Source organism: Salvia miltiorrhiza, unplaced genomic scaffold (genome assembly GCF_028751815.1).
Source record: "Salvia miltiorrhiza cultivar Shanhuang (shh) unplaced genomic scaffold, IMPLAD_Smil_shh original_scaffold_327, whole genome shotgun sequence".
NCBI lineage: Eukaryota > Viridiplantae > Streptophyta > Magnoliopsida > Lamiales > Lamiaceae > Salvia > Salvia miltiorrhiza.
This window is the reverse complement of record NW_026651528.1, coordinates 1-27,502: the sequence shown is the minus strand read 5'-3', so window position 1 is coordinate 27,502 and position 27,502 is coordinate 1. Positions and strand designations below refer to the sequence as shown.

General features: G+C 36.2%; 4 protein-coding genes and 1 long non-coding RNA gene across 16 annotated transcripts in view; 3 read left to right on the top strand and 2 right to left on the bottom strand.

Annotated features, from left to right (window-relative positions):
• LOC131004152 (lipid phosphate phosphatase epsilon 2, chloroplastic) overlaps positions 1-25,117 on the top strand; it is a 35,757-nt gene extending 10,640 nt beyond the window's left edge. Inside the window, exon 4 of the mRNA XM_057930774.1 lies at positions 24,702-25,117. Within this exon, the coding sequence (XP_057786757.1) occupies positions 24,702-24,926 (225 nt within the window). The 3' untranslated portion in view covers positions 24,927-25,117. The remainder of the gene's footprint in view (positions 1-24,701) is intronic.
• On the bottom strand, positions 355-17,816 carry LOC131004148 (GTPase ERA-like, chloroplastic). Of its 11 annotated transcripts, XM_057930758.1 has the most exons (13): positions 17,185-17,813; positions 16,823-16,963; positions 16,634-16,747; positions 16,197-16,322; positions 15,937-16,035; positions 15,753-15,854; positions 2,124-2,237; positions 1,687-1,812; positions 1,427-1,525; positions 1,243-1,344; positions 935-1,015; positions 737-851; positions 355-653 (listed from the first exon to the last, which is right to left on the bottom strand). In XM_057930758.1, exons 1-12 carry the CDS (start codon positions 17,698-17,700, stop codon positions 765-767), a joined length of 1,707 nt encoding a protein of 568 aa, XP_057786741.1. In that variant the 5' UTR covers positions 17,701-17,813; the 3' UTR covers positions 355-653; positions 737-764. The 11 variants fall into 11 exon arrangements, with proteins under 11 accessions (XP_057786741.1, XP_057786742.1, XP_057786744.1 ...); XM_057930759.1 differs by lacking the exon at positions 15,753-15,854; XM_057930761.1 differs by lacking the exons at positions 15,753-15,854; positions 15,937-16,035; positions 16,197-16,322; ... (1 more) ...; positions 16,823-16,963; positions 17,185-17,813 and adding exons at positions 2,312-2,452; positions 2,674-3,288; positions 3,873-3,998; positions 4,100-4,329; positions 4,651-5,088.
• Positions 10,559-11,428, top strand: LOC131004153 (uncharacterized). Its single transcript, XR_009094917.1, has 2 exons — positions 10,559-10,967; positions 11,227-11,428. It is a non-coding gene; the product is annotated as an uncharacterized LOC131004153 (long non-coding RNA).
• On the top strand, positions 20,618-23,408 carry LOC131004150 (26S proteasome non-ATPase regulatory subunit 11 homolog). 2 transcript variants are annotated; one of them, XM_057930769.1, is made up of 2 exons: positions 20,618-20,923; positions 21,882-23,408. In XM_057930769.1, exon 2 carries the CDS (start codon positions 21,910-21,912, stop codon positions 23,176-23,178), a length of 1,269 nt encoding a protein of 422 aa, XP_057786752.1. In that variant the 5' UTR covers positions 20,618-20,923; positions 21,882-21,909; the 3' UTR covers positions 23,179-23,408. The 2 variants fall into 2 exon arrangements, with proteins under 2 accessions (XP_057786752.1, XP_057786753.1); XM_057930770.1 differs by having other exon boundaries at positions 20,677-21,317.
• Positions 24,702-27,493, bottom strand: LOC131004147 (putative pentatricopeptide repeat-containing protein At3g47840). The gene has a single exon (XM_057930757.1). The coding sequence runs from the start codon at positions 27,459-27,461 to the stop codon at positions 25,470-25,472; it is 1,992 nt and encodes a 663-aa protein (XP_057786740.1). The 5' UTR covers positions 27,462-27,493; the 3' UTR covers positions 24,702-25,469.
• Between the last annotated feature and the right edge of the window lie 9 nt (positions 27,494-27,502).

Genomic DNA, 27,502 nt, shown 5'->3' with positions numbered 1-27,502 from the left:
TTTTCATATCCACAATATGACTATTTGTATGTAAGATATTTTCCCCCCAAAAACTTGGCGGTTAACGAAAAGTAAAGTAAGAATGCATGGGGCTATGTATTAATTATGGCGTGATGAGCGGCACCAAATATGTGAAGACATGTAGCATGATGTCTGCAGCCAACCACATGACCACCCCTCACTACTCACTCCCCCACACACACTAACTTGTGATCAACATTTCATCACTCCATGTCCTCTCAAAATCACTTAATTTTGGTTGAATAAGAATTGAGCATGAGGATGAAGCCCAACTCATTTCGTAACACGTTTTCTCTCTAACTAATAAGTTGGGGTTCGAGTAGCCTTTTTCACTTTCCTTCAAAAATGAATGATACTAATGAACTTGAAAAATCAAATACATCGATAGGAATAAATTAGCATTTCAAAATTCAAGAGCCTTCCAATTGTTCAAATACCACCACCACCTTCTATGATTGATGCCAAATGATGGACCAATACACAAACAGCGCCTTTGGCTTTATCTTTCTTCCAACATGATTTAATGATACAGGGACACCTTGCCTACAAATATAACTGCCCCTTTCACTAGTATTCCTCAATTTCTTGTCTCAATTAGAGCCTTGGAAATATGCGCAACAAGACTCTATGCACTGAACAGAACACAACATATGATATAATCAATAGGAAACGTTGTAACAGCAATGCAGCAAATAAGAAACGATGATTTGCTTACACGTATGGATCGAAGTTGGGTATGTATGTCACAAAGCTTGTATTTGACCACCGTAGCCATAGTATTTGAGCAGTCCTTCATTCTGTCGCCAGTTCTCTTTTACCTTCACTTCTATCTGCACAGGTGATTTTTTTGCTTCAAAATGATGTTCTTGAGAACGAAGGACATTAGAGATTGCCCGATTGGAATAGTTCATACCTCAAGGAAAACGTTCTTCTGCAAGAAATCTTCAATATCTAGCCGTGCTGCTGTTGCTAGTACCTTCAAAGCTTTTCCTTCCTAATTATAGTCGACAATGGATTTAGTCGCTCAAGAATGCTGGCAAATTCAATACTATGCAGCTGAGCTTCTTGTATGAGTCTATCAGATAATAGTTTAAGAAACCAAACTGTTACGGAAAGAAGGAAGTGGTACCATTTATTGCTTCTCTATCTAACAGAAATCAGAACAGAAGATAATACTAGAAAATAAGGTGATGGTCAATATTTATGGAAAGAAAAGATTACCTTTCCAATAAGGATAATCTTCTGTGAGTTCTTCTCCACAACAATCTCTACTTGAATGAAATCTTTTGCATTAGGCCTACTTTTATAACTAATAACATTAACCTGTGCAGTTGTACAAAATGTTGCAGCGGATCATATAAGACAATATCTTCAAGAATTTGAACAGTTTCAAGTGTAGGTTTACCTGACATGCATAAGGGACTTCATTTCTGTACTGCATAAAGATTTTTTCTCTGACAATTTCACCCACAAAAAACCTTTCGGGGTGCTCACTAGATATATCCTGATGACAAGTAATAAACTTTATTTCAAATGTAGTGTAGGTATGACTGATTAAAGAGATGAAAGCCAATCTTTCCAAATTCCAGCTAAATTTCCACCTTCTGGAAATCTACCATAAGCAAAATTTCCCAAAGAAAGTACTTGGAAGCATAATACACTCACCTTAGGATAATAAGCTGGTCCTCTAGGAAGTTTAGATAGAATCCACTCCTTGACATCATCCACTCCGTGGCCAAACTTGGCACTCACGGGTATGACCTCATCAACGTCTGTAAACTTCTCATACCACTGCAAGAGCGCATCATAATATTAGTAAACCATGTTCCTATGCATAATCATTTACTGCAAGCATGGATGCCTATTGCCTCGTACTGATTTTGAGGAAGAAACTATGAACATAACAGAAGAAATCCGAAACTGCATAATAGAAATCTTAGACAATGTCACACAAGGACAACTATTTCTAGCACACTGCACTCACTGTACCCAACCATGCTTTCATTATAAAGTTTAATATGTATCAAGATACTTCCTGAAGTGGAAGCATCGATAAACTCCTTAAATATATCAGAATACTAACAGAAATGAGCAATTTATACCTTGATTTTCTTTGCAATTTCACCAGGTTTGATAAGATCCTTCTTGTTCAAAACCAGCAAGGTAGGTAGCTTATTCGTACGGTCTCCAACTCCTTGTTCCAACACTTCATCAATCTGATAGCAGATAAGCAGTTCTAGTTAAAGAAGACAAAATTATAAGTTTCTTCAAAAAAACGAAAAAGGAATACCTTTTCAGGAGCCCTACAAGCATCAACAACAATAACAACACAATCTGCATTGATGGCAGCACTTCGCACATTCTTCATCATCATAGAATCCAACTTATGCATTCTCTTCTCAATAACACCCGGTGTATCATACAGAATCATCTACGCAGAATCCCAAAAGTTACATCAATGGCGCAAACTATTAAAGTTGTTTGTCTGATTCACAATTTCAAGTCGCTACATGGAATCAGCTACACATAAATATAACAACATAAACGAAAAAACACAACTCAGCAGCAAACTAATCAACCATCAATTCCTCAAACTATTACAAAAACCCAATATCAAACAAAATCTTCATCAAAACGAGCGAGAAGCCAAACCTGATAATCCGAGCCAGAGCAAATACCAAGAATACGATGTCTAGTTGTCTGAGGCTTGTCGGTGACGATGGACAGCTTCTGACCAATCATTTGATTCGAGAGCGTGCTCTTTCCAACGTTGGGCTTTCCGACCACCGCCACGTATCCGCTCCGGTGATTGGGGTCGTCGGAGACGTAATTCATCTCTTCCATCTCGTAATCGTCCAGCAAAGACATGTTCCTGTCGGGCTTCATGCTCAAGGACAGCAACATCGAAGACGACGTCTCTTCGTCTTCCTCCACTTCCTCTTCCTCATCTTTGCTCCGCACGTAATACCTACTGCTGCATAATCCATCTTCGAATTCTTCTACTTGTAGAGGTTTGTTTGATTTTATCCGGCTACCAGCGGCGGTAGAGCTGTAATTTACACCCCTATTCCTAGTGGACTGAAAAAGGGGAAAAGTTCTCCGATGGAAAATTCCGATTATTGTGGTGGGAGGGAGGGGAATGTTGTACTGCAAAGCAAATTCCTTCATTTTAGGCTTTCTTCAGGTTCACAGGTATATTGTGATACACATCGCCGCCGTATCTTCCACTGTCAGTGTGAGTTCAAAGTGAAGTCACTAACTCCATAGCTACAAAAACGAAACGTTATCTGTTCCTGTTCGACTATGTAAGATATAGGAAAAGAAAATAAAATTTAAAACAATGAAATCATCCTAAGCTATGTTACTTTCCTTTATCCAATTTTAATCAAATCTCTCTAAGTTTAAAAGCCAACTAGCCTCAACAATGAAATCATCCTCATGCAACTGCCAATGCCTAGTAATTTAAAACTCATAAAAGTATAATCTCTGCCTGAAAATACATGCCATTTTCCTTGTCACATTAACATATACTCAAGGCAGAGCTCTTGAAAAAGTCCACATTTGCAGGAGCACACAGACAGCGTCTCACCATCTTCGCCAGTAAATCGTAAGAAAAAAGTCATGGTCGATCATACAAAATGCCCATGAAATCAACACAATGGAGATCGTCGATATACTCAACCCAAATAACTACAATAATAGGAGCGGAAACAATACAAACATTTCGCATCAAATGCAGCTGAAAATTCCAAAATCCACTCGCAAAATTCATATAGTTCGCATCCAAACCGCAGATATCCGAAAACTTCAAAGATAAAATTGGTACAGATTTCGGGGGGGGGGACACTCACCGCTATCACCGATCAAGAGAAGCTTGATGAGGCAATCATAATCGGCTCGTGCTCTGGCGGGTGGAGCGGCCATCTGATTTCAATTTTATTATGTGTTTATTTCAAATAAATTCCTCAAAAGAAACCCTAGAAAACAAAATAATAAGACCTAATTAGTTCAGATGTATGGGTGATGAATGAATTTGAAAATTGATTTGAATGTGGGAGAAACTGGAAAAGGTTATTACCAGATCGGAGGGAATGCAGAAAAGATGGATCTAATAAATGAGGAATGAGGAAAAAGAGGAGGTAAGTAGGGATGGCAACGGGCCGGATCTGGACCGGATCTCATCAATACCAGATCCAGATCCGTTTTATTTTATCAGATCCAGATCCGCCCCAGATCCGACGGATCTCAAAAATCCAGATCCAGACCCAGATCCGTCAGATCCGCGGGTCTAGATCCATGGATCTACTGCTGTTAAGATTAAATCAAAACGAATGGTTGAATCTGTCATAAATTTCGAATCGAGAACTAGAAGCATTTCATAAGCAATTCAGTCAAAAATCATAATCAAGTTATAAATTTCAAATCTAACAAATGGTTGAATTTGTCAAAAACCATAGACATAGACTAGCATAATCTGTCAACTCTAACGAATAAGCTTTGAATCTAATAAATGACTGAATCTAACAAATGGCTGAATGTAACAAATCAAACAAATTACATAATCGAAGTCATAAATGGCTGAATCTGTCAAATCTAACAAAATGGCTGAATCTACATCAAATTTCTGACCTTAGATTCAGAGCATCATGTGGTAGACATCAACATCCAGTTCTGGACTCGCGGCCGACGATGTAGGTTTTGTACTCGCAACAGGAAGTGGAGGTTTTGGACTCGCGGAGGTGCAGCCTCTGGACTCGCGGCGGTGGAGGTTCTGGACTCGCGAACGGTGGCGGCGATTCGGCGCGCGAACCTGTGGCTACGATTCGACGAGCTGGGCCGCTGAACCTTTGGCGGCGAACCTCTGGCGCGCAGAACCTCTGGTGCGCGAACCTCTGGCGGGGAACCTCTGGCCAACGAGATGGAGAAGCTGACGGAGTCGGACGGATGGGACGGTGGAGATGTCTGGAATTGGAGATGGGATTTGGGAAGCCAAGCGGGAGGGAGGCGCCGCTCAATGTAGGAAATTTTAGGGTTTCTTAGTTATTTAGCAAGTAGTGTATTATTTTTAATATATTAAATATTATTAGTAAAATAAATACTCCCTCCGTCCGCCAAAAGTGGACCACTTTGGTTGGGCACGGGATTTAATAAAATTGGTGATAATTTTGATGTAGTGGAGAAAGGGTCCCACCACTTTATGGGATGTGTGGTTGAGATTGAATTTGAGGTGGTTTTTTTGTAAATAAAGAGTGTTTGTAAGAATAAAAGATTAAAGTGGATGGTGGGACCATTTCCATAAAAGGAAAGTGGTATACTCTTTGCGGACGCCCGATATAGTAAAAGTGGTCCACTTTTGGCGGACGGAGGGAGTATAAAATATAAAATATATATATTAAATAAAACGGATCCACGGTCGGATCCGGATCTGAAATTTTCAGATCCAGATCCAGATCCGTTTTTAAAATTGAGATCCAGATCCGTCGGGTCCAAAAAATTGAGATCCAGACTCTGAAAAACGGATCTGAATCCACGGATCTGGACCGGGTCCAAGATCCACTGCCATCCCTAGAGGTAAGCAGCAGTGGTCGGTCGTTGAACTCTGCAAATTTATTTTTATTTTTATTTTTATTTATTGTTTTATTTTCACACTATTGTTTGAATTCCAACTAGTACGTGCCCACTCGTGCGATGCACGACCATCATCGAATTCGATTTAATTGATAATGTGTATAAATATATAAATTATAAAATATGAAAAGCAAGTATAGATGGTAATTATAATTATTATGGATTATATAATATTCTAAGATGGACAAAACTATTTATTTACATATAACTAGTATGCTCGCCCGTGCGATGCACGGCGAACATCGAAATCGAATAATAATTTAAATAAATAAATATAAATAAAATAATTTATACCAATTACTCAATAAAGAACCTGAATTTAAAAACATATAAATTTCCAATTTTATAGTTTTAATAGTTGATTTCTTTTAAATACATTAATTGATTTTAATTGATAATGAATATAAATATATACAATTTTAAAAAATGAAAAACATATAAATGAGTATGAATTATATATTACTCCATATAGCTATAATCCATTCAAGCCATGTTTTATTATTATTATTATTATTATTATTATTATTATTATTATTATTATTATTATTATTATTATTATGCCTTGCTCTAGGGGCAAAGCTGAGGCACTCAAAGACTCTCATTTGTGGGAGGTATTGGGTTCAATCCCGCCTGCGTGTACTGATGTTTTCTCACCTTTGAGTGGTGTTGTATTCATGTCTGCATGCGGTGTAGTTTTTTCACCGTTGTGTGGTTTTGAGGTCTCGCCTGCATGCGAGTTGCATAATTGATTATATTCGGATACCTCTTGTAATAATAATAATCTTCATCATGTTTGAAAAAAACCTTTATTTTCTTTCTTAAAGAATTGAAAATTAGTTGAAAAATGAAAATATTTTTTTACAAATTAATATAGTTAGTTTTCATTGTTAATTAAATAAAATATACTAAAATCATTATATCTCATGAACCAAATTATTAAATTGAGGTTTTTTATAAAAGAAAACGTAAAAAGAATCCCTTGAGAGCACAAAACGCAGACTAAGGGCACGAAACTCGAAAAGAGATCGTTAAACAAAGAAACCTGGAGACACTAGCGATCCCATAAATCAGGATAGTCGTCCATCTCATCTGACCAACGTCTATGAACTATGTTATTCATTGCATTCATGCTATCACTATTGCTATAATCAACCACAAAGTTCCTCGGATTGTAGCCCATTTCCCCCGCACTCCTGAGGCGACCTTTTATGCTACCTTCCGGAACTGCTTGCATGGGCTCACTTCCCATGCCCTTTCCCGTGCCCTTTGGGCGGCCACGTCCCCGCTTGGTCGTCTTGTCCGATAGTAATTGCATCCCCTGACTAACCTGCTCCTCTAACCGACTAATGCGACTAGTAATATTGTCCGGCCCAAGAGCGGACAAATCCTTGTTACCTTCATGCGAAACACCCCCGCTTTTGTCCAAAGTTGGGTCACGTTCGAGAGCAACAGCAGCTTCGTCAATAATCGGTTTGTTCAAACCCGTGCCATCCGGAGCCTCCATCTCCAAAGTTTCCTCCACATCAGAGTCCTCCTCGTTAATGACCAAGTCACTATCTTTAATCACATCTTTATTCCCCTGAATCGGAACCAGTATTTTGTCCAACAAATCCGGCTCAGATAAATGAACCCCGAAAGACGGTTCAGAAATAGGATCCACGCCCGTATCCAAACAAGTCTCCGCATTATTCTCCAAGTCCAGAGCCTGAAATGCATTTCGTGTCTCGACAGCCTCTTTCTGAAGAACCGAAACAACAATCTGTTTTTTTACCGCCTGTTCGGCGATCTTTGACCAAGCCGCAGCATGTTTAGCTGCCGATTCCGTCGGAGCAACCTGCTGCTGCTTCTTCAAAGTGGCAGCCTCCTGCTGGCCAAACTCTGGCTGCACCGGCTTCCAAGTTAGTTGTTGTTGGACATTTATATTTGCAGCCTGTTCATTCGAGGTAATCGCCGCCTGCCAATGCGGCCCATTGTTGGCCTTGTCATTGACAGTGTCATTCTGCTCACCCATCCCCCCAAACTTCGACTTGCGGCATCTATCGGGGGAGTGTCCCGTAATCTTGCAACGACCACAATAAAGAGGGAGATTTTCGAAAACAAACTCAATATGAAAAGAAAAATCCTCCATATCAATAAGAAGAGTATTAGGAAGAGGGTGAGACATATCTATTTCAACAAGAATACGGGCGAAATGACCAAAATCTCTACCTGCCGAAGCACCATCGATCTTTAGAGGATGGCCCAAGTAACGACCAATTCCAGAGATAATTTGTGGATTCCAATACTCGATAGGAAGATAATGAATTCGCACCCAAACATTAGCCAAGGGAGAGTTTTCTTTGAATGGATCAAAGTTGCGAGTCCACTCTCGGAGCCGAAGAAGACCCTTTGACATCTCCCAGATCACCTTTGCCTTTGCCGTAGCTTTATCAGTCGCTGTAGTAAAACGGAGCGTGTAAAATCCCTTTCCCAGCGGAATCAGTTGCCAATCAGAATTTATACCCCAAATCTGTTGAAGCTCCGACTTCAACTCCATAGTTGAACGTGGCTTATCGCCTTTCCCCAGCAGAAGTCGTCCTGTTAGTGCATGCTCAAAAGCTTGGACCTCCTTTAAATATAAAGCCTTAGGAATTTTGAGAGAGAATTGATCTCCTTCCTTCGTTGGACGCAAATCATGAAAAACATGAGCAGCTAAATCTTGTCGTTTAACGGGTCGCTTAACAGTAGCACTAGCATAAGAAATCCTAGCGTTAACGGCCACGCTAGGATTTACAGAATTCCTATCAACTGCCGTGCAATCGGCATCACAAGGTTTTGTGGCCGATGTCTTCCCAGCGGCATCCTGTGCCTCAGTAGTCTTCACCGCGCTGTTACCAACCGTGGCAGATATAGACCGAGCGGAAGAAGATGAAGGTTTAGGGTGTTCAAAATTCGCAGAAACAGAGGGGAGATTTAGGAATCCCTTATCTTGAGTTCCGGCTGACGTGGTGGCCCGAGCAGCCGAATGAGTCATGGAGTTAAAGCTTGAGGGAGGAGTTCTTGAAGCTCCCTTATCATGGGCTCCGGCCGGCGAGGCTGCCGGAGCAGCAGGATGATGATCCAGTCCGGTGGCGGCTAGGGTCGGCGCTGATGCTCGTTGGCGGCGGAGCTCAAGGAGGTGCGCAGCCGCCTCGCTCAGGAGCAGCCCGTCGTCCGTACGTCGCTTCTCAGGAGCTGGTGCGCAGCCGCCCCATCTGCTGCTGCTCGGTCCAACCGGCGATGATGCTGATCGGCGAGCTCTCTCGGCGATGAGGCGGAGCGGCGACTGCTGCTGGATCGGCGATGAGGCGGATCGGCGATGAATCTCGACTTTTCTACTACTGCTGCTGGATCTCTCTCCAGCCTCTCCGCCACGCCGATCCTGACTGGAGGCGCTGCTGGAGGCGCTGTGGAGGCGCTGCTCTCGTTCCAAGTCAGAGATGAACAGTAGAGAGGCGAATGAAAGTCCAAAATGGGGGTTGTTATATCTCATGAACCAAATTAATTGGTCTAATATTAATGTAAAAATATATGAACAACCCCTAATTTTTTCTTTATCACCTAAGCGGTCACGACTTTTGCAAAATAAGGAATTATATATGTGCGTCTTTACATTCGTTCATTTCCCTCTTTATTGCGCTTTTGTTTCTCCTCATCACTTACATTTTATAATTCGATTCTTATAATATAAGTGAAAAATAAAATGTATACACATTTATTTAAATAACTTTTAAAATTTTGGGAAAAAAACTACTCCATTTTTGTTACTGAAAAAATATTACCGTTAAATAAATTATATCTCCCTATAATATATAGAGTTTATAAATAAGATATGATTTTTTTTTCATAAACAAAAATGCTTGATTTGTTAAATTTAATCATGTACCATTGAATAATAATGTTGCATATTTGAATTGGATTTCAACTGTTACTTTTAAACTCTAATACAATATTTATATGAACAATGATATTATTGGTGAGTTGTGAGATGATACACGTCAAGGAACTCAAAAATGATTCGAGGAGTTGAAAATAAGCATAGATCGAAAAATTTCCGAAAAGGAACATGACAATAATTATTTTTATATATAGATTATCAACTGAATGAGTATAATATTAAATTTAATGAGTATCGTATATTATTAATTAAATTTATAAATTAAAAAGTAAATAAGTTAAGTCAATCTCATTTTGAACAAATAATACTAAATCATCAATATAAAAAAATAGTTAATAATCTAAAAATAACAAATTGGTTTAGGAATATGATACTCATAAATTATTATCAAAAAATAGTTAATAATCTAAAGGAGTATATTATGTGAATATTTAAATTATTAGTAATCTACAATCTACTATAATATATTAAAAAGACATATTTCAATTTCAATTTTCATTTTTATTTTTTAACTTTGTGTTTGCCTTTTCATAATATCAATTTTTATTATTGTGTAATTTTCTTTATTTTTTTAATATATATTAAACTCAAATATATTCAGTTAAAATTATTTTTTATTATATTTATAAATATAATAATTGAGTTTTATCAATTTATATAAATATAGAATTTGAAAAATGTTTCTCGTGCATTGCACGACGTGCAAATGCTAGTTATAATTGACATCACACATTATAACTATAGAGTATTAGGCGCTATACAAAAATAAATATATATTTTCATACACAAACACAAACAATAAATAAATAATTATAAGCCATATCTAAAGTTCTATAATTTTAATCAATATCCCACACATAGTTAAATAATTTTAGATCTTTAATTAATTAAATTAAAATGAATTATTAACATGCCTAACATAATAGTTTTGGGCAACTTATGTAATATTATTAGAAGCCCATCCGCTTCAAAAAAAAATTATTAGAAGCCCATCATTGTATTTTTTAGAGGGATTAAAAGCTCATAATTAAATACAAATAATATAAAGAATATGAAAAAGGAACCGTGAATGCCCTACACAATTTTATCATTTTCAATACAAACCCGCCGCTGCATCCTCCTCTTCTTCTTCATGCTGTCTTTTTTTTTTCTACAGCTTCGTGTCTTTCTTTTTCTTCACCTTCTTCTTTTTCTTTTTCTTCACCTTCTTCTTTCTTCTTCGTTTGTACAATAATTTCACCCTCTTCTTTTTAATTTCCATAAACAATTAATAGTTGTGAAATTGGGACGATTCCCAACTTTTACGGTTTCTGCCTCTGTTTTCGCCTCTGAGATTCGTCCCTCCGGCAAGGCCCGCCGCATCACCGCCGTCTCCGACGCACCACCGGCCTCTCCATCCCAGGTATGTCCCTTCTCTCTTCCCCCTCTCTGGTCCCTTTCGATCTCTCTCTTTCTGCCCCCTCTTGATCTCTCTCTCCCTCTGTCCAGATTGCAGTGGCAGCTGCGAGCCGCGACGGCGCATGCAGCGCCGGCGGTCGTCGCCACGCCGCGGTGGCTCACGGCTGCTGCTGTCATCCCTTTCTTCAATCTCTTTTCTTTTTCTCTATTTTATGGTTTTAATACCTTAAATTAATAAATCTCTAATTATTTCCCTATTTCAGGGAATCGACTAGCGTCGTTGCTTCAAGACGTCTCCGGCGGCAGATCCGTTTCCAATTTTTGCAAGAAAAGTTCTTTATGCAGTACACATTTGTTCAATTTTTATTTTTTTTTGAGAAAACACATTCGCTCAATTGCTTTGCTTAAGCATATCGACTGACATTTTCTATTCAAAATATCATCTTCTCGACGATTAAGAAGAAACTAAATTGTTGTTAAATTCACGTTTTTTCAAATATGCCTAAAATTTTGGAAAAATAACTTCTAGAAATTTGCCGGGAAAATATGACTGTTAAACTGGTCTTTTATACTCCCTCCGTCCATGAAAGAACTTCCTAGGAGGGAGTGGCACGGGTTTTAATAAAATATTAGTGTATTGAGAGTGGAGAAAAGGTTGTAAAGTGTATTGGGAATTGTGAAAAAGTATTAATAATTTATTGTGTTGTTTTAATTAATGTTATTTGAGTGGTGGGGAATTGTCTTTGGTGGAGTATTGTCCCAAAATAGGAAAAAGTAGGAAGTTCTTTCGTGGACGTCCCGAAATAGAAAAATAGGAAGTTCTTTCGTGGACGGAGGGAGTATTATACTAGCATCTTCGCCCGTGCGTTGCACGGCGATCATCGAAATTAAATAATATTTTAAATAAATATAAATATATATATATATATAAGTGTGAATTAATTTTTTTTAAATAACTTAGTTCACACCAATTACTCAATAAAGAACCTTAATTAGAAAACACATATTAAAATTTCATTACTTGAAATATAAATTAATTGTTTTTAATTGAGAATAAATATAAATATATAAATTCGTCAAAAATCAAAAGCAAGTAGAAATAATTAGATATCCTGAGATGTAAAAAATTACTAATTGCATATAATTTAATACTCCATCTGTTCTTGAAACATCTTCATTTATTTCCATTTTTGTCTATCTTCAAAACATTTTCCTATTTTTGGAAACAATTCCACTAATTATTAGTTTATTACCCTTACAACTTTTACTTTTTATGGGACCACTTCTCCACTCATCAAATATACAACTGAACTTTTATTAAAACTTGTATCGCCTCCCTTAGGAAGATGTTTCAAGGATGGGGAAAGCATATTCTTTTAATTGAAAGCATATTCAAATCATATTTACTCGGTTATTTTGTTTAAATATCAATTTCAAAAATAAAGTTCCTTTGAGACATTCAATGGGTGAACATCCTCTGCGTTAAAGGTTTAATCTTCACCATCCAATGAGTCCATGTATCAATCATATAAAATAAGAATAATTTTTCAACCTTTAATTAGATCGTGAAGATCTACGATAAATTCATGACTTTGCTAAATGAATTCATGGTGCAGGGTTCAAATCATGTACCATGAATTCATAATTTTTACAACAAATTACAATGTTTCATAGCGAATTCATAATGGACTCATTTCATACGATAATTGTAGTTTGTATAATAATGATCACTTCCATACATATGAATCAAAGTTGTAAAATATTACATGAAAAACATTTTAAAATTATGAATCTGAATTTTTTAGACAAATCAAATGCAATGAAGGTTAAATTAATGATAATTTAAATTTTAAGAAACTGTAATTTAATTAAATATAGTATAATCAATTAGATCAATTTTATTAAATATAGAATAATCAATTAGATCAATTTTAAAAAAACTGTAATTAATTTAACCTTATGTAAACAATCAATTAGATCAAACTTTTTTATGTAGTAAAATATTATATTATACGGAGTATTATAAGTTGGCCCAAAACTAAGGTAACAATATAAAATGTCTTAGTTTTAAAGAAACAAAAAATAAATAAAATAAATAAATTCCTAGTTGTGAGTGGTAGATAGGGTGCTAGACATTATTATTATTTAAATGATACTCTAATAACTCATCCATTTTGCCGATAATTCAGGAGCATGATTAACTTCCGCAAAAAACTCAACACAAGCATATGTAACGCAAAGTTTGCTAATTTGAATGGATTGAGATTAATTTTAAAAAATGGCGGTAATATTTTACCGTTAAAAACTCCTTTTTCATATATATATAGATATAGATAATATAACTATAGTTTAATATAGTTTTCGAATACATATATTTAAATCATATTTATGCGGTCATTTTGTTTAAATACAATTATTAAAACAAAGTTCCTATCAACGTATCCAATTTTTTTTATCAATTGGAAAGTGGAAAAATAAAGGGTTTAACATGAGATATGTATCGTTCATTTTCAAAAATAAAATGTATACAATTTCAGTAAATTTAAATAAACGTGCTACTACAAAATTAAACTCTTCAATTTACTTTTATTTTTAAAGAAAATCGATAATGGTTCTCCAATTAATGATTTTTCAATGAGTCATTTTGAAGCTTAAAAAAATAAAATTTAAGACATCTTTAATGATAAAGCCATCACTACTTTTTCTTATCGGAATATAATATTTCTCTAATTTTCTCGCTAACTTTATGCATTTTTCAATCCTTATTGGATGGCTTAGTTGGTTACTTGGCCCAATTGTAATTAGTTAATTGTTTTGAGAATTAAACATTCACATTCATTTAGTTCTTTTAAATGACTCAAACCTCAAACTTATTAAAAGTGAATCGTCTTAATAATATAAACTGTGTTTCATCGTAGTTTATAAATTAGCTAAGTATGTGACTAAAATATTAAAAGTTGGAATCTCATCAATACATTTGGGTAGAGCAACATGCAGCTATATATGTAATTGAAAAGATAAAAGAGAAAATATTGAAATCCATCTCATTTCCAAATAACCCGACCAACACATATGATGCTTAATATGTAATTGAAAAGATAAAAGAGAAAATATTGAAATCCATCAATACTTTTTTCTTTGCGGTTACTCCTTTCATACTTCTTTTTTGAAATGAACTATTATTAATGAGACAGATGCAAAAAGAAAGCGAATCATTATTAATGGGACGGACGAAGTTCAATTTAACTCATCCCTCTATCTTTTCATATATTTTTTTTCAAGAAGAGTGAACCACTAAACTTACAAAAATGCTAAAGCAATAGAAAAGAGAACACGCCCTTCATGAAAAACCGAAGTTATGATAGAAAAATGCTAATATAATCGCCATTTATATTTATCCAACTTTTATGACATATTTTAATTAATATATTGAGAAAACCAACATTTTGGTATTTTTAGTGAAGCAGTAAAGCAATAAAACCGACACAGTAAAGCAACCATCTTTGGCTCTCTCTCCACATTGCTTTCTTTATCTTTTTTACCCTTTTTTTCATATCCACAATATGACTATTTGTATGTAAGATATTTTCCCCCAAAAAACTTGGCGGTTAACGAAAAGTAAAGTAAGAATGCATGGGGCTATGTATTAATTATGGCGTGATGAGCGGCACCAAATATGTGAAGACATGTAGCATGATGTCTGCAGCCAACCACGTGACCACCCCTCACTACTCACTCCCCCACACACACTAACTTGTGATCAACATTTCATCACTCCATGTCCTCTCAAAATCACTTAATTTTGGTTGAATAAGAATTGAGCATGAGGATGAAGCCCAACTCATTTCGTAACACGTTTTCTCTCTAACTAATAAGTTGGGGTTCGAGTAGCCTTTTTCACTTTCCTTCAAAAATGAATGATACTAATGAACTTGAAAAATCAAATACATCGATAGGAATAAATTAGCATTTCAAAATTCAAGAGCCTTCCAATTGTTCAAATACCACCACCACCTTCTATGATTGATGCCAAATGATGGACCAATACACAAACAGCGCCTTTGGCTTTATCTTTCTTCCAACATGATTTAATGATACAGGGACACCTTGCCTACAAATATAACTGCCCCTTTCACTAGTATTCCTCAATTTCTTATCTCAATTAGAGCCTTGGAAATATGCGCAACAAGACTCTATGCACTGAACAGAACACAACATATGATATAATCAATAGGAAACGTTGTAACAGCAATGCAGCAAATAAGAAACGATGATTTGCTTACACGTATGGATCGAAGTTGGGTATGTATGTCACAAAGCTTGTATTTGACCACCGTAGCCATAGTATTTGAGCAGTCCTTCATTCTGTCGCCAGTTCTCTTTTACCTTCACTTCTATCTGCACAGGTGATTTTTTTGCTTCAAAATGATGTTCTTGAGAACGAAGGACATTAGAGATTGCCCGATTGGAATAGTTCATACCTCAAGGAAAACTTTCTTCTGCAAGAAATCTTCAATATCTAGCCGTGTTGCTATTGCTAGTACCTTCAAAGCTTTTCCTTCCTAATTATAGTCGACAATGGATTTAGTCGCTCAAGAATGCTGGCAAATTCAATACTATGCAGCTGAGCTTCTTGTATGAGTCTATCAGATAATAGTTTAAGAAACCAAACTGTTACGGAAAGAAGGAAGTGGTACCATTTATTGCTTCTCTATCTAACAGAAATCAGAACAGAAGATAATACTAGAAAATAAGGTGATGGTCAATATTTATGGAAAGAAAAGATTACCTTTCCAATAAGGATAATCTTCTGTGAGTTCTTCTCCACAACAATCTCTACTTGAATGAAATCTTTTGCATTAGGCCTACTTTTATAACTAATAACATTAACCTGTGCAGTTGTACAAAATGTTGCAGCGGATCATATAAGACAATATCTTCAAGAATTTGAACAGTTTCAAGTGTAGGTTTACCTGACATGCATAAGGGACTTCATTTCTGTACTGCATAAAGATTTTTTCTCTGACAATTTCACCCACAAAAAACCTTTCGGGGTGCTCACTAGATATATCCTGATGACAAGTAATAAACTTTATTTCAAATGTAGTGTAGGTATGACTGATTAAAGAGATGAAAGCCAATCTTTCCAAATTCCAGCTACAATTCCACCTTCTGGAAATCTACCATAAGCAAAATTTCCCAAAGAAAGTACTTGGAAGCATAATACACTCACCTTAGGATAATAAGCTGGTCCTCTAGGAAGTTTAGATAGAATCCACTCCTTGACATCATCCACTCCGTGGCCAAACTTGGCACTCACGGGTATGACCTCATCAACGTCTGTAAACTTCTCATACCACTGCAAGAGCGCATCATAATATTAGTAAACCATGTTCCTATGCATAATCATTTACTGCAAGCATGGATGCCTATTGCCTCGTACTGATTTTGAGGAAGAAACTATGAACATAACAGAAGAAATCCGAAACTGCATAATAGAAATCTTAGACAATGTCACACAAGGACAACTATTTCTAGCACACTGCACTCACTGTACCCAACCATGCTTTCATTATAAAGTTTAATATGTATCAAGATACTTCCTGAAGTGGAAGCATCGATAAACTCCTTAAATATATCAGAATACTAACAGAAATGAGCAATTTATACCTCGATTTTCTTTGCAATTTCACCAGGTTTGATAAGATCCTTCTTGTTCAAAACCAGCAAGGTAGGTAGCTTATTCGTATGGTCTCCAACTCCTTGTTCCAACACTTCATCAATCTGATAGCAGATAAGCAGTTCTAGTTAAAGAAGGCAAAAACTATAAGTTTCTTCAAAAAAACGAAAAAGGAATACCTTTTCAGGAGCCCTACAGGCATCAACAACAATAACAACACAGTCTGCATTGATGGCAGCACTTCGCACATTCTTCATCATCATAGAATCCAACTTATGCATTCTCTTCTCAATAACACCCGGTGTATCATACAGAATCATCTACGCAGAATCCCAAAAGTTACATCAATGGCGCAAACTATTAAAGTTGTTTGTCTGATTCACAATTTCAAGCCGCTACATGGAATCAGCTACACAGAAATATAACACCATAAACGGAAAAACACAACTCAGCAGCAAACTAATCAACCATCAATTCCTCAAACTATTACAAAAACCCAATATCAAACAAAATCTTCATCAAAACGAGCGAGAAGCCAAACCTGATAATCCGAGCCAGAGCAAATACCAAGAATACGATGTCTAGTTGTCTGAGGCTTGTCGGTGACGATGGACAGCTTCTGACCAATCATTTGATTCGAGAGCGTGCTCTTTCCAACGTTGGGCTTTCCGACCACCGCCACGTATCCGCTCCGGTGATTGGGGTCGTCGGAGACGTAATCCATCTCTTCCATCTCGTAATCGTCCAGCAAAGACATGTTCCTGTCGGGCTTCATGCTCAAGGACAGCAACATCGAAGACGACGTCTCTTCGTCTTCCTCCACTTCATCTTCCTCATCTTTACTCCGCACGTAATACCTACTGTTGCACAATCCATCTTCGAATTCTTCTACTTGTGGAGGTTTGTTTGATTTTATCCGGCTACCAGCGGCGGCAGAGCTGTAATTTACACCCCTATTCCTAGTGGACTGAAAAAGGGGAAAAGTTCTCCGATGGAAAATTCCGATTTTTGTGGTGGGAGGGAGGGGAATGTTGTACTGCAAAGCAAATTCCTTCATTTTAGGCTTTCTTCAGGTTCACAGGTATATTGCGATACACATCGCCGCCGTATCTTCCGCTGTCAGTGTGAGTTCAAAGTGGAGCACTATAAGCGGGAGAGCTCACTAACTCCATAGCTACAAAAACGAAACGTTATCTGTTCCTGTTCGACTGTGTTTCCCATCTCAACTAGTATGGCCTCCCGTGCGATGCACGAGCCATGATATATTTACTTATTTTTTAAAATTTTAAATTATGTTAAAATATCAAAGTGTCATTATTTATGAATTAGATTAATTGGTAACGAAAAAATTATACGCCCTTCGTCCACGATATCAATTTCACTTTTGTCATTTTGGTATGTCCACAATATCATTTTCACTTTCATTTATAGCAGTGAGATTCACAAACTCCACTCACAACAATAGTGGGACCCACCCCTAAAAAAACACAATAGTGAGACCCAAACTCCACTAACAACAATACCCACTATTATGGACTATTATTCACCACTTTTTATAACTAATATCATCCACAAAGTGGAAACGATATCGTAGGCGGATGGAGTGTTAATTTAAATATAAGTATTTGATTTAAAATAATGTATATAACGGTAAATCAACTTAATGAGCATTGTATAATAATAATATAATTAAATTTATAGATTATAAAATAAATCATTTCAGTCAATCTCATTTTGAGCAAAATAAACTATCAATATAACAAAATTTTGGAGGGAAGAAATGAGAGGAGAGAGAAAATTTAATACAAATTTCTTGCTCCTCTCTGACCTCCGCGGCTCTGTGTGAGTGCCTTCGTCCGACTTTCACAACTACAGCCAAATAACTGAATTAGGGCTTCGAATTTCCCCTTTTTTCTTCTCGTTCTTCTTTATCCACGATTTTTGAATTTTGTTGTATTTATCTGCTATTCAAATTGTACCTATTTATGGGTAGGTGAATCTTGAATTTTTCTTTTTTTATTTTGTTTAAAAGGAGGTTTCTTGGTATAATCCGATTTGAAAACTTAAGTTCGTTCAAAGTTTTGGAGAAAGGTTGAATGGTTTTCTTTTGCAGGGATGATGGGTTTGGTTTCTGAAAAATTGAGAAAATTTTGAAGAACTCTCGACAACTGCCACAGTTTTTGTAAGAGTTTCAATTTTTACAACTATCATATTCAATTTTAGCGGAAAAAATTTGTGTTTTAGCGGGAATAAGTTACCGTTTAACTGGTCTTTTATATAGTATATAGATTGGACGAGTTCGCACCACTTGTTTGATGTTTTTGGTACTCCTAGTACCACCCCAGTTTTTTAATGAATTTTTTATTGATAAAAAAAAAAGTATATAGATTGGACGAATGGAAGAATTTGAGTCAATGTAATTTAAGCGAGCTAATCTTTTACTCCCTCCGTCCACGAAATAAACTCCCAGTTGGGGTTCGGCACGAAGACTAAGAAAGCTGAAAAAGATGGTGTAAAGGTGGTGTAAAAGACTAAAAGGGTAGTGTTTATGTATTGTTATTACTTTTACTAATCTTTAACTAGCAATTTGATAATAATAATAATAATAATAATAATAATAATAATAATAATAATAATAATAATAATAATAATAATAATAATAATAACAACAATAACAATAAAAATAATAAGGATAATAATAATAATAATAACAATAATAATAATAATAATAATAAGAATATGAATAATAATAATAATAATAATAATAGAATAATAACAATAATAAGAATAATAACAATAACAATAGTAACAATAGTAATAATAATAATAATAGTAATAATAATAACAATAATAATAACAATAACAATAACAATAACAATAACAATAACAATAACAATAATAATAATAATAATAATAAGGATAATAAGAATAATAATAATAATAATAATAATAAGGATACTAATAATAATAATAATAATAATAATAATAAGGATAATAATAATAATAATAATAATAATAATAACAACAAGAATAATAATAAGAATAATAAAGATAATAATAATAATAATAATAATAATAATAATAATAATAATAATAATAATAATAATAATAATAATAATAATAATAATAATAATAATAATAATAATAATAATAATAATAATAATAATAATAATAATAATAATAATAATAATAATAATAAGAAGAAGAAGAAGAAGAAGAAGAAGAAGAAGAAGAAGAAGAAGAAGAAGAAGAAGAAGAAGAATATTAATAAGGATAATAATAATAATAATAATAATAATAATAACAATAATAACAATAATAATAACAATAATAATAACAACAACAACAACAACAACAACAATAATAATAAGAATAATAATAATAACAACAACAATAACAATAATAATAATAATAATAATAATAATAATAATAATAATAATAATAATAATAATAATAATAATAATAATAATAATAATAATAACAACAACAACAACAACAACAACAATAAAAATAACAATAATAATAATAAAAATAATAAGGATAATAATAATAATAATAATAATAATAATAATAATAATAATAATAATAATAATAATAATAATAATAATAATAACAACAACAACAATAAAAATAAAAATAATAATAAAAATAATAATAAAAATAATAATAAGGATAATAACAATAATAATAATAACAATAATAATAATAACAATAATAATAATAATAATAATAATAATAATAATAATAATAATAATAATAATAATAATAATAATAATAATATTTAGTTTAGGGGAGACTAATTACATAATTAATGGTGGAATAAAGTGGGCCCAATAGATAAAAGTGTAGTAAATTTAAAAGCAAGGGAGGGTATAATTGTCCTAAAAGCAGAGTAGGAGTTTATTTCGTGGACAAATATTTAAGAGCAAGTAGGAGTTTATTTCGTGGACGGAGGGAATATTATTTTACGGCCCAATTATTTTTTAGTATTATTCACTCTTCATTTTTAACATAGGCCATGAATTAGCCCAAACCCTTCTCTTTTTCTTCACTGCACAAATTGAAACCCTCTCTCAGACTCTCGCACGGCACAAATCGCTGCCACTGCTCTCTCTCGACTCGCCGTACACACCATTGTCTCCCTCGCCAACAGAAACCCTCATTCACCAATTCCGGCGAGATCCGCCATTTAAAGTCGCGCTCCACGGCTCTGCTCTGTTTCTCCCCACTGATTTCGCCACCTTGCTCTCCTTTCCGTTTTCAAGTAGATTCAAAAAAAGGTATTTCCACATTGATTGAGTGAATTTGTTGGTTTCATTACTGAAATCCTTGTTTATGACTAAAATTGTTGCTCAAATTGAAATTGTTGTTGAAATCATGTATATTTAGATAATGCCTGAAATTTTGGAGAAAAAAACTGTCAAATTTTTCGCCGATATTAATGATAGAAAACTGTGTTTTCATATACGATTGTCTTCAATAGCTACGACGTCGATTGTTTATGGGCCGATGTATGTTTTTTAAGACTCACGGCCCAAAATCAGGAGTTGCCCCTCTCAACACGAAATGCTTTAAATTTATTTGATTATTTCGAATCATTTCTGGAAAAATCAATTTTCAAGCTTCACAATTTTTCTCTCTTTGCCGGCGGTGGATTTGCTCTGAGAATTACTGGTAACTTTTCCTCGTTTTGGATTTTGACTGTGATTATTGTGTTGTTCTCTATTTATGTTTGTATTCTGCTAGTGCTACGGATTCGTAATTTTCTGTTTCTGTTCCGTTTCCCTTACCCTAAATGCCTACTTGAAAATTGAGAGATTTTATATTCTTGATTGATGTATTTGAGTGGAAGTAGTTGTGAAATTGAAGTTTAATTGCTTGAAGCTGTAGTATCCAGTGCTATTCATAACTTCAGCTGAAATTTTAATCTTGAAATTTATGGAGAAATGGGATCTGGTAGGAAAGAGGGAGGAAAATTTGAGGAACCGTGAGAGAATGCTTTCATTATCTTTATGTCCTTTGGGTTTTGTTTGATTTCCCGTTAAACAAGATTGTTATTGCCTCGGATTTTGGTTTTATGTTTTTTTTTTCTCTCTTTTGAATTTCTGAGTAGAAGTCTCATTGAGCAATGATTTTATGGATCAGTTTCATTTACTTTTTTTGTTCCGCTCGTTAGTTTTGACATTATTGGAGATTTAGTGGTGGTTTTGTTAGTAACTATGGGTTCAAATCTGGCAGAAACCTCCCCCATCTGAAAGTGGTAACTATGTCATCCCAACATGTTCCTGCAACTGAGGATTCGATTAGTGCTGCTAAAGAGAAAACTGCGGCTGAGGCTATCCCTATCCTTTATGGGATCCTTGAAGATCCTTCATCTTCTTCAGAAGCCTTAAAGATCAAAGAATTGGCTATTACCGACCTATCAGATCGTCTGAGGGAAGTTGGTCGAGCAGAAGAACTACAGAACCTACTGACTAAATTGCGGCCTTTCTTTTCTTTGATCCCAAAGGCAAAAACTGCAAAGCTCGTACGTGGTATTATTGATTCAGTTGCTAAAATTCCTGGGACCTCTGATCTCCAAATCTCTCTTTGCAAGGAGATAGTGCAATGGACAAGGGCTGAAAAGCGAACTTTTCTCCGACAACGAATTGAGGCTCGGCTCGCAGCTCTTCTGATGGAAAGTAAGGAATATTCAGAAGCACTGAATCTTCTTTCAGGTCTCATTAAGGAGGTTAGAAGATTAGATGACAAGCTACTACTTGTGGAAATTGACTTGCTTGAGAGCAAACTCCATTTCGCCTTGAGAAACTTGCCCAAAGCCAAGGCTGCACTTACCGCTGCAAGAACAGCAGCAAATGCGGTATATGTGCCTCCAGCACAGCAGGGCACCATAGATTTGCAGAGTGGAATTCTCCATGCAGAAGAGAAGGACTACAAAACGGCATACAGCTACTTCTTTGAAGCATTTGAAGCTTTCAACACTCTCGGAGACCCCCAGGCAATTTACGGCCTTAAGTACATGCTTCTGTGCAAAATTATGGTGAACCAGGCTGAGGATGTGGCAGGAATTATATCATCGCCCAAGGTTGGTTTGCAATATAAAGGACCAGAACTAGATGCGATGAAAGCCATTGCTGATGCTCACTCAAAGCGCTCTCTGAAGCTCTTTGAGACTGCGCTGCAGAATTTCAAGAATGAGTTGGATGAAGACCCCATTGTCCACAGGCACCTTTCTGCCCTCTACGACACACTACAGGAACAGAATCTCTGCAGGTTGATCGAGCCATTCTCAAGAGTAGAGATTGCCCACATTGCTGAATTAATCGAATTGCCATCTCACCAAGTTGAGAAGAAGTTATCTCAGATGATTCTGGATAAGAAGTTTGCAGGGACTCTAGACCAGGGTGCTGGATGCCTAATCATATTTGATGATCCCAAGACTGACGCAATCTACCCAGCGACTTTGGAGACTATATCAAACATGGAGAAGGTTGTGGACAGCCTCTATGCAAGGTCGGCCAAAATAATGGCATGAGGATGACATGGCGGCATACAACTTTTCTTCTCAGCGATTTATGTTCCATGAATCAAGACCCTATTACTTTCGTCATGTTCTTCTAATCTTTGTACCCTTCTTTTCTCTGCCATTGATTGCAGCATCGTATTTGAACTTCTGGCTTTTCATGTGCTCCATATTTCATTTTGCTGTTTTCATTATGCTACTACTTTCCTTTGATAATGGCCAAACGGAATTTTATTTGTGAACCCATAGAAATTTTCAAGACGACGCATGAAAATGATCTCTTCAATAATAGATGAACCCTCAAGTACTTAATTATATGATGACATTCTTGGTTTTATAGAAATATCAAATCAGCCATTAAAATTGTTGGCTGGGTTAGCCAACTTGAGCACTGGCTGAATTGAGCTAAGGTTCAAAAATATATAAGAAACTAGTGTTATAACCGTGCGATGCGCGGTCTAAAAATATGTAAAACTTTTGCACGTAGAAATAATCAATACACATGGAATATAAGAAAAATAAATATAATAAATATAAACATACACACACATAATAATAATAATAATAATAATAATAATAATAATAATAATAATAATAATAATAATAATAATAATAATAATAATAATAAAACTTTTGGCCCTTCGAATTATATAGGTGGATCATTGTTTTGGTAGGTTCACCATAGGCACTAGTGGGTCATTTTAATTGATTCAGTTTGTATTTCCTGCTAAAAGCTTGTTCCTTTCGAACATAGGATGCCATTGTATGAGTTTTAAGCTCAAATTCCGCTGCATGGCATATGATCATTTATATTGTTGACTGCTGCATGCCAATTCTGCTTCCTTTGTTCTATCTTATCATGCATATTGGATATCTGATGTGTATCCTTCTCTGTAGTGGTGGAGATGTTTGGGGTAAATGCTTTTACAATCACTCTAAGCGGAGTTTTTGCTACACTCGGCTCTTATTTTGTAAGTATATATCACTTGCATTGAATTCTCTGAATTTGGTATACTTGTTGTATCATAATAGCCATTGAAAGTACATTACTTACGTGGCTTTGCTAGTTAAATTTAGCTCAGTCAAATACTTTCATGATTAACTAAAGACTGCCTTTTTTCCTTGCAGCATTTACAGACAACTTTTATAAGTTTTATGCACTCAAGTTGATATTGGTTGAGGGAATATCGATGTTTTCTATTTACATCTAAAGCTAAAATTCTGTAATTGTGGTTATAGAGCAGGGTCTTGAAAATTGAGTGGAGTTATTGCTGGTAGAAACAATTTTTCCCTTCCCCGTGGCAAATTTTGTTAATTCTTGTCGGTTTAGGCCTTCCCGATAGGAGGATTTTTTGTGTTCATCTGAAGCTACATACATCACTTATAAATTTAATAACTACAACAAATCTTTAGAAGTATTGGCCTCATTTAGGTTTGTACAATGCTTATATATGCTTGAACACAACACTTGGTTTCGTATATTATCATGAAATAGAACTATTTGGTTGTTAAATTTGCAAACCTTGTCATTGCAGGCATGGCTGCGGATCTCCCAACGGCTTCATACAGTTAGCCAAGTGGTTGTGGGAGCAATCGTGGGATTCACCTTCGGGTGCATCTGGTTCTGGTCATGGAACAGCTTTGTGCTGAACTGGTTCATATCCATCTTGTGGGCTAGAATTGCCATCACTGTGGGTGCCATTGGATTCGTTGTTTATTTTGTTATTCATAGTTACCAGTCCTGGCTTACTGATGTATAGAAAAATTTAGATTAAATCTCTTTAATATTCTTTTTGCAGCTCTGAATTTTCTTGATAGGATCATAAATCATTGCTCAACTGGATGAGCACAAATCATTCTCTTGTTATACTTAATGCAATGAAAGAAACCATGACAAACAAGTAGAACTTTTGTATACATCAAGAAATCATCAGAATATTGATCCATAAAATCTTTGGCCTCCAGTACCGCGATTCTTCCTTGAAACGGGAGGTCTTTCTGAAGTGTCGTGACTCGTATTTCCATACTATCGCAGCTCAAATGCTGTCATGGCATGATTTTTTTGGTGCTGGAAGAACTGATGGCATGCCCCTTTCTGGTGCCAGTTCCCATCCTTGATCAGAATAGCTGACAGAAACTCAATCGTTTCTCATAGCCCAGAATAAAGAAACAAATTGCTTGCTTGAAAGTCTAGTGAACCATTAACTTCAAGCAAAAGCCACTGCATGCCCCTTTCTGGTGCCAGTTCCCATCTTGTGGCTAGTCTGGTAAATGGAACAGAAATCAGAATCTCATATCACTTGCTAACCCTCTGTAACAGATAGGACTGAAGCAAGTTCCTGGAATGTGAGATCATCTTTTGAAGCTATCAACTTCAAAATGCAGTACATATCTTCACACAGTGGATGAGTTCTGTCACCGGCTACGAATGCAGAAACCTGATCCTTGATTTTTATCCAAGACCACCCAGTTTCCTTGATAACACCTTTTGATTTCATCAGTTTCCTCACCTGTGCTGCTTCGCTCCATTTCCCTCTCGAGGCATAGATATTAGCCAGTGTGATATGGGTCCCTGCACAATCTGGATCCCGTTGAAGAAGTTGCTCTGCTGCTGTCCTTGCACGCTCAACATCACCGTGTTCTCTGCTGGCTCTAAGCAGAGTCGACCAAACAACATCATCCCTCTCCACAGGCATGCTTTTGATCATATTCTCGGCTTCTTGTAGTCTTCCAGCCCGGCATAGGAGGTCGATCATGCAACCATAGTGCTCTTTGGAAGGAGCTATTTCGTACTCTTTAGTCATTGAATCAAAGTAGTGAAAGCCGAGCTCAAGGAGTCCAACATGGCTACAAGCGCTAAGAACACCAATAAGTGTAACGGGGTCTGGCCTCAAACCAAAATGACGAAGCTTCTCAAATAAATCAATGGCTTCTCGGCTGTGTCCATGTTCAGCATATCCATTTATCATGGCTGTCCATGACACTATATCATCATTATGTGACAGAGAGAAAGTCTTTTCAGCATCTTGTAAGCTCCCACATTTCGAATACATATTTATCAGAGCACTTCGTATCAGCGCTGTCTGATCCAAACCAACAGTCAGAGTATAAGCATGAAGCTGTCTACCCTGCTCAAGAATGGCCATACTCCCACAGACACTGAGTACACTAGAAAGAGCGAATTCAGTCGGCTTTGGCCCCTCCCTCCTCATCCTCGATAGGAGCTCGAGGGCCTCCTCTCCGTAACCCCCTTGAGCATGACCTGCAATAATGGTACTCCAAGAAATAATATCTCTTCTGGTCATTTCATGAAAGATTGCTGAAGCTGAATTAGTCTGCCCACATTTTGAATACATTGTCATGAGCGAATTCGCTACGGATAATGAATCTGCAAGACCCCCCTGCAAAACCAGTGCATGCAATTGTCGACCCCAAACAATTCTTGCAACGTTTGCAACGCCAGAAATCACTGCTGCGTAAGTGTACTCATTAGGACATACACCGCACTCTCTCATCCTCACGAAAGCCTGGATTCCCTGATGATCACTCCCTGTCTGAACATACGTATTTATCACAGACGTCCAAGAAACCACGTCAGGTTTACTCATGTTTTCAAACAGATGCAAACCATAAGCCAGATTCCCACACTTGTTATACATGGAGGCAAGGCTATTAACCACATATGAGGTTGTATCTACACCATTCTTTATTGTCCTAGCATGAATCTCCTTGCCATGTTTCAAGAGCTGCAAATCAGCACAGGCCTTCAACGCGATGGCGAACGTATAAGAATCATGCTCAACGCCATCCCTCCACATGTCAGCGAAATAAGAAAGTCCCTGCAAGCTACAACCACCACGAACAAGCCCCGTGATGATGGCAGTCCAAGACACTACATTTCTCAACGGCATCTCATCAAAGAATCTACAACCGTCGAAGACTCTACCATTCTTCATGTACATATCAAGCAGTGCGCTCCCAACAAAAACAGAGTTGACGAAACCAGTTTTGACCGAATAGGCGTGCAACGTCTCTCCAAACTTGAGATTCACATTCAGCCCACACGCCTTGAGAGCAAGGCTGAGAAGGAAGTCGTCCATTCGGGAATTCGGGGTGACCCACATTTTGGAAAACAGAGACAAGGCTTGAGATGAATCGGAGGCATTCACGTAGCCCGAGATCATAGTCGTCCAAGATATCTCATCTCTGTGAGGCAAAGCATCAAACATGTTACGGGCGCTTCTCAAGTGGCCAGCTTTTACGAGCTCCTTGAGCTGTGAGTTGAGCTGCAGCATATTGGTTTCCACGGCTTCAAAGACTCTACCTTCTTCCCGCA

Excerpts from the sequence above, each read along its gene's own strand:
- LOC131004148 (XM_057930758.1), bottom strand. The coding sequence starts at position 17,700 with ATGAAGGAATTTGCTTTGCAGTACAACATTCCCCTCCCTCCCACCACA. Across the intron at positions 16,036-16,196 it reads GACCAGCTTATTATCCTAAG|GATATATCTAGTGAGCACCC; the intron begins GTGAGTGTATTA and ends ACTTGTCATCAG. Across the intron at positions 1,345-1,426 it reads AAGTCCCTTATGCATGTCAG|GTTAATGTTATTAGTTATAA; the intron begins GTAAACCTACAC and ends ACAACTGCACAG.
- LOC131004150 (XM_057930769.1), top strand. The coding sequence starts at position 21,910 with ATGTCATCCCAACATGTTCCTGCAACTGAGGATTCGATTAGTGCTGCT.
- LOC131004147 (XM_057930757.1), bottom strand. The coding sequence starts at position 27,461 with ATGCTGCAGCTCAACTCACAGCTCAAGGAGCTCGTAAAAGCTGGCCAC.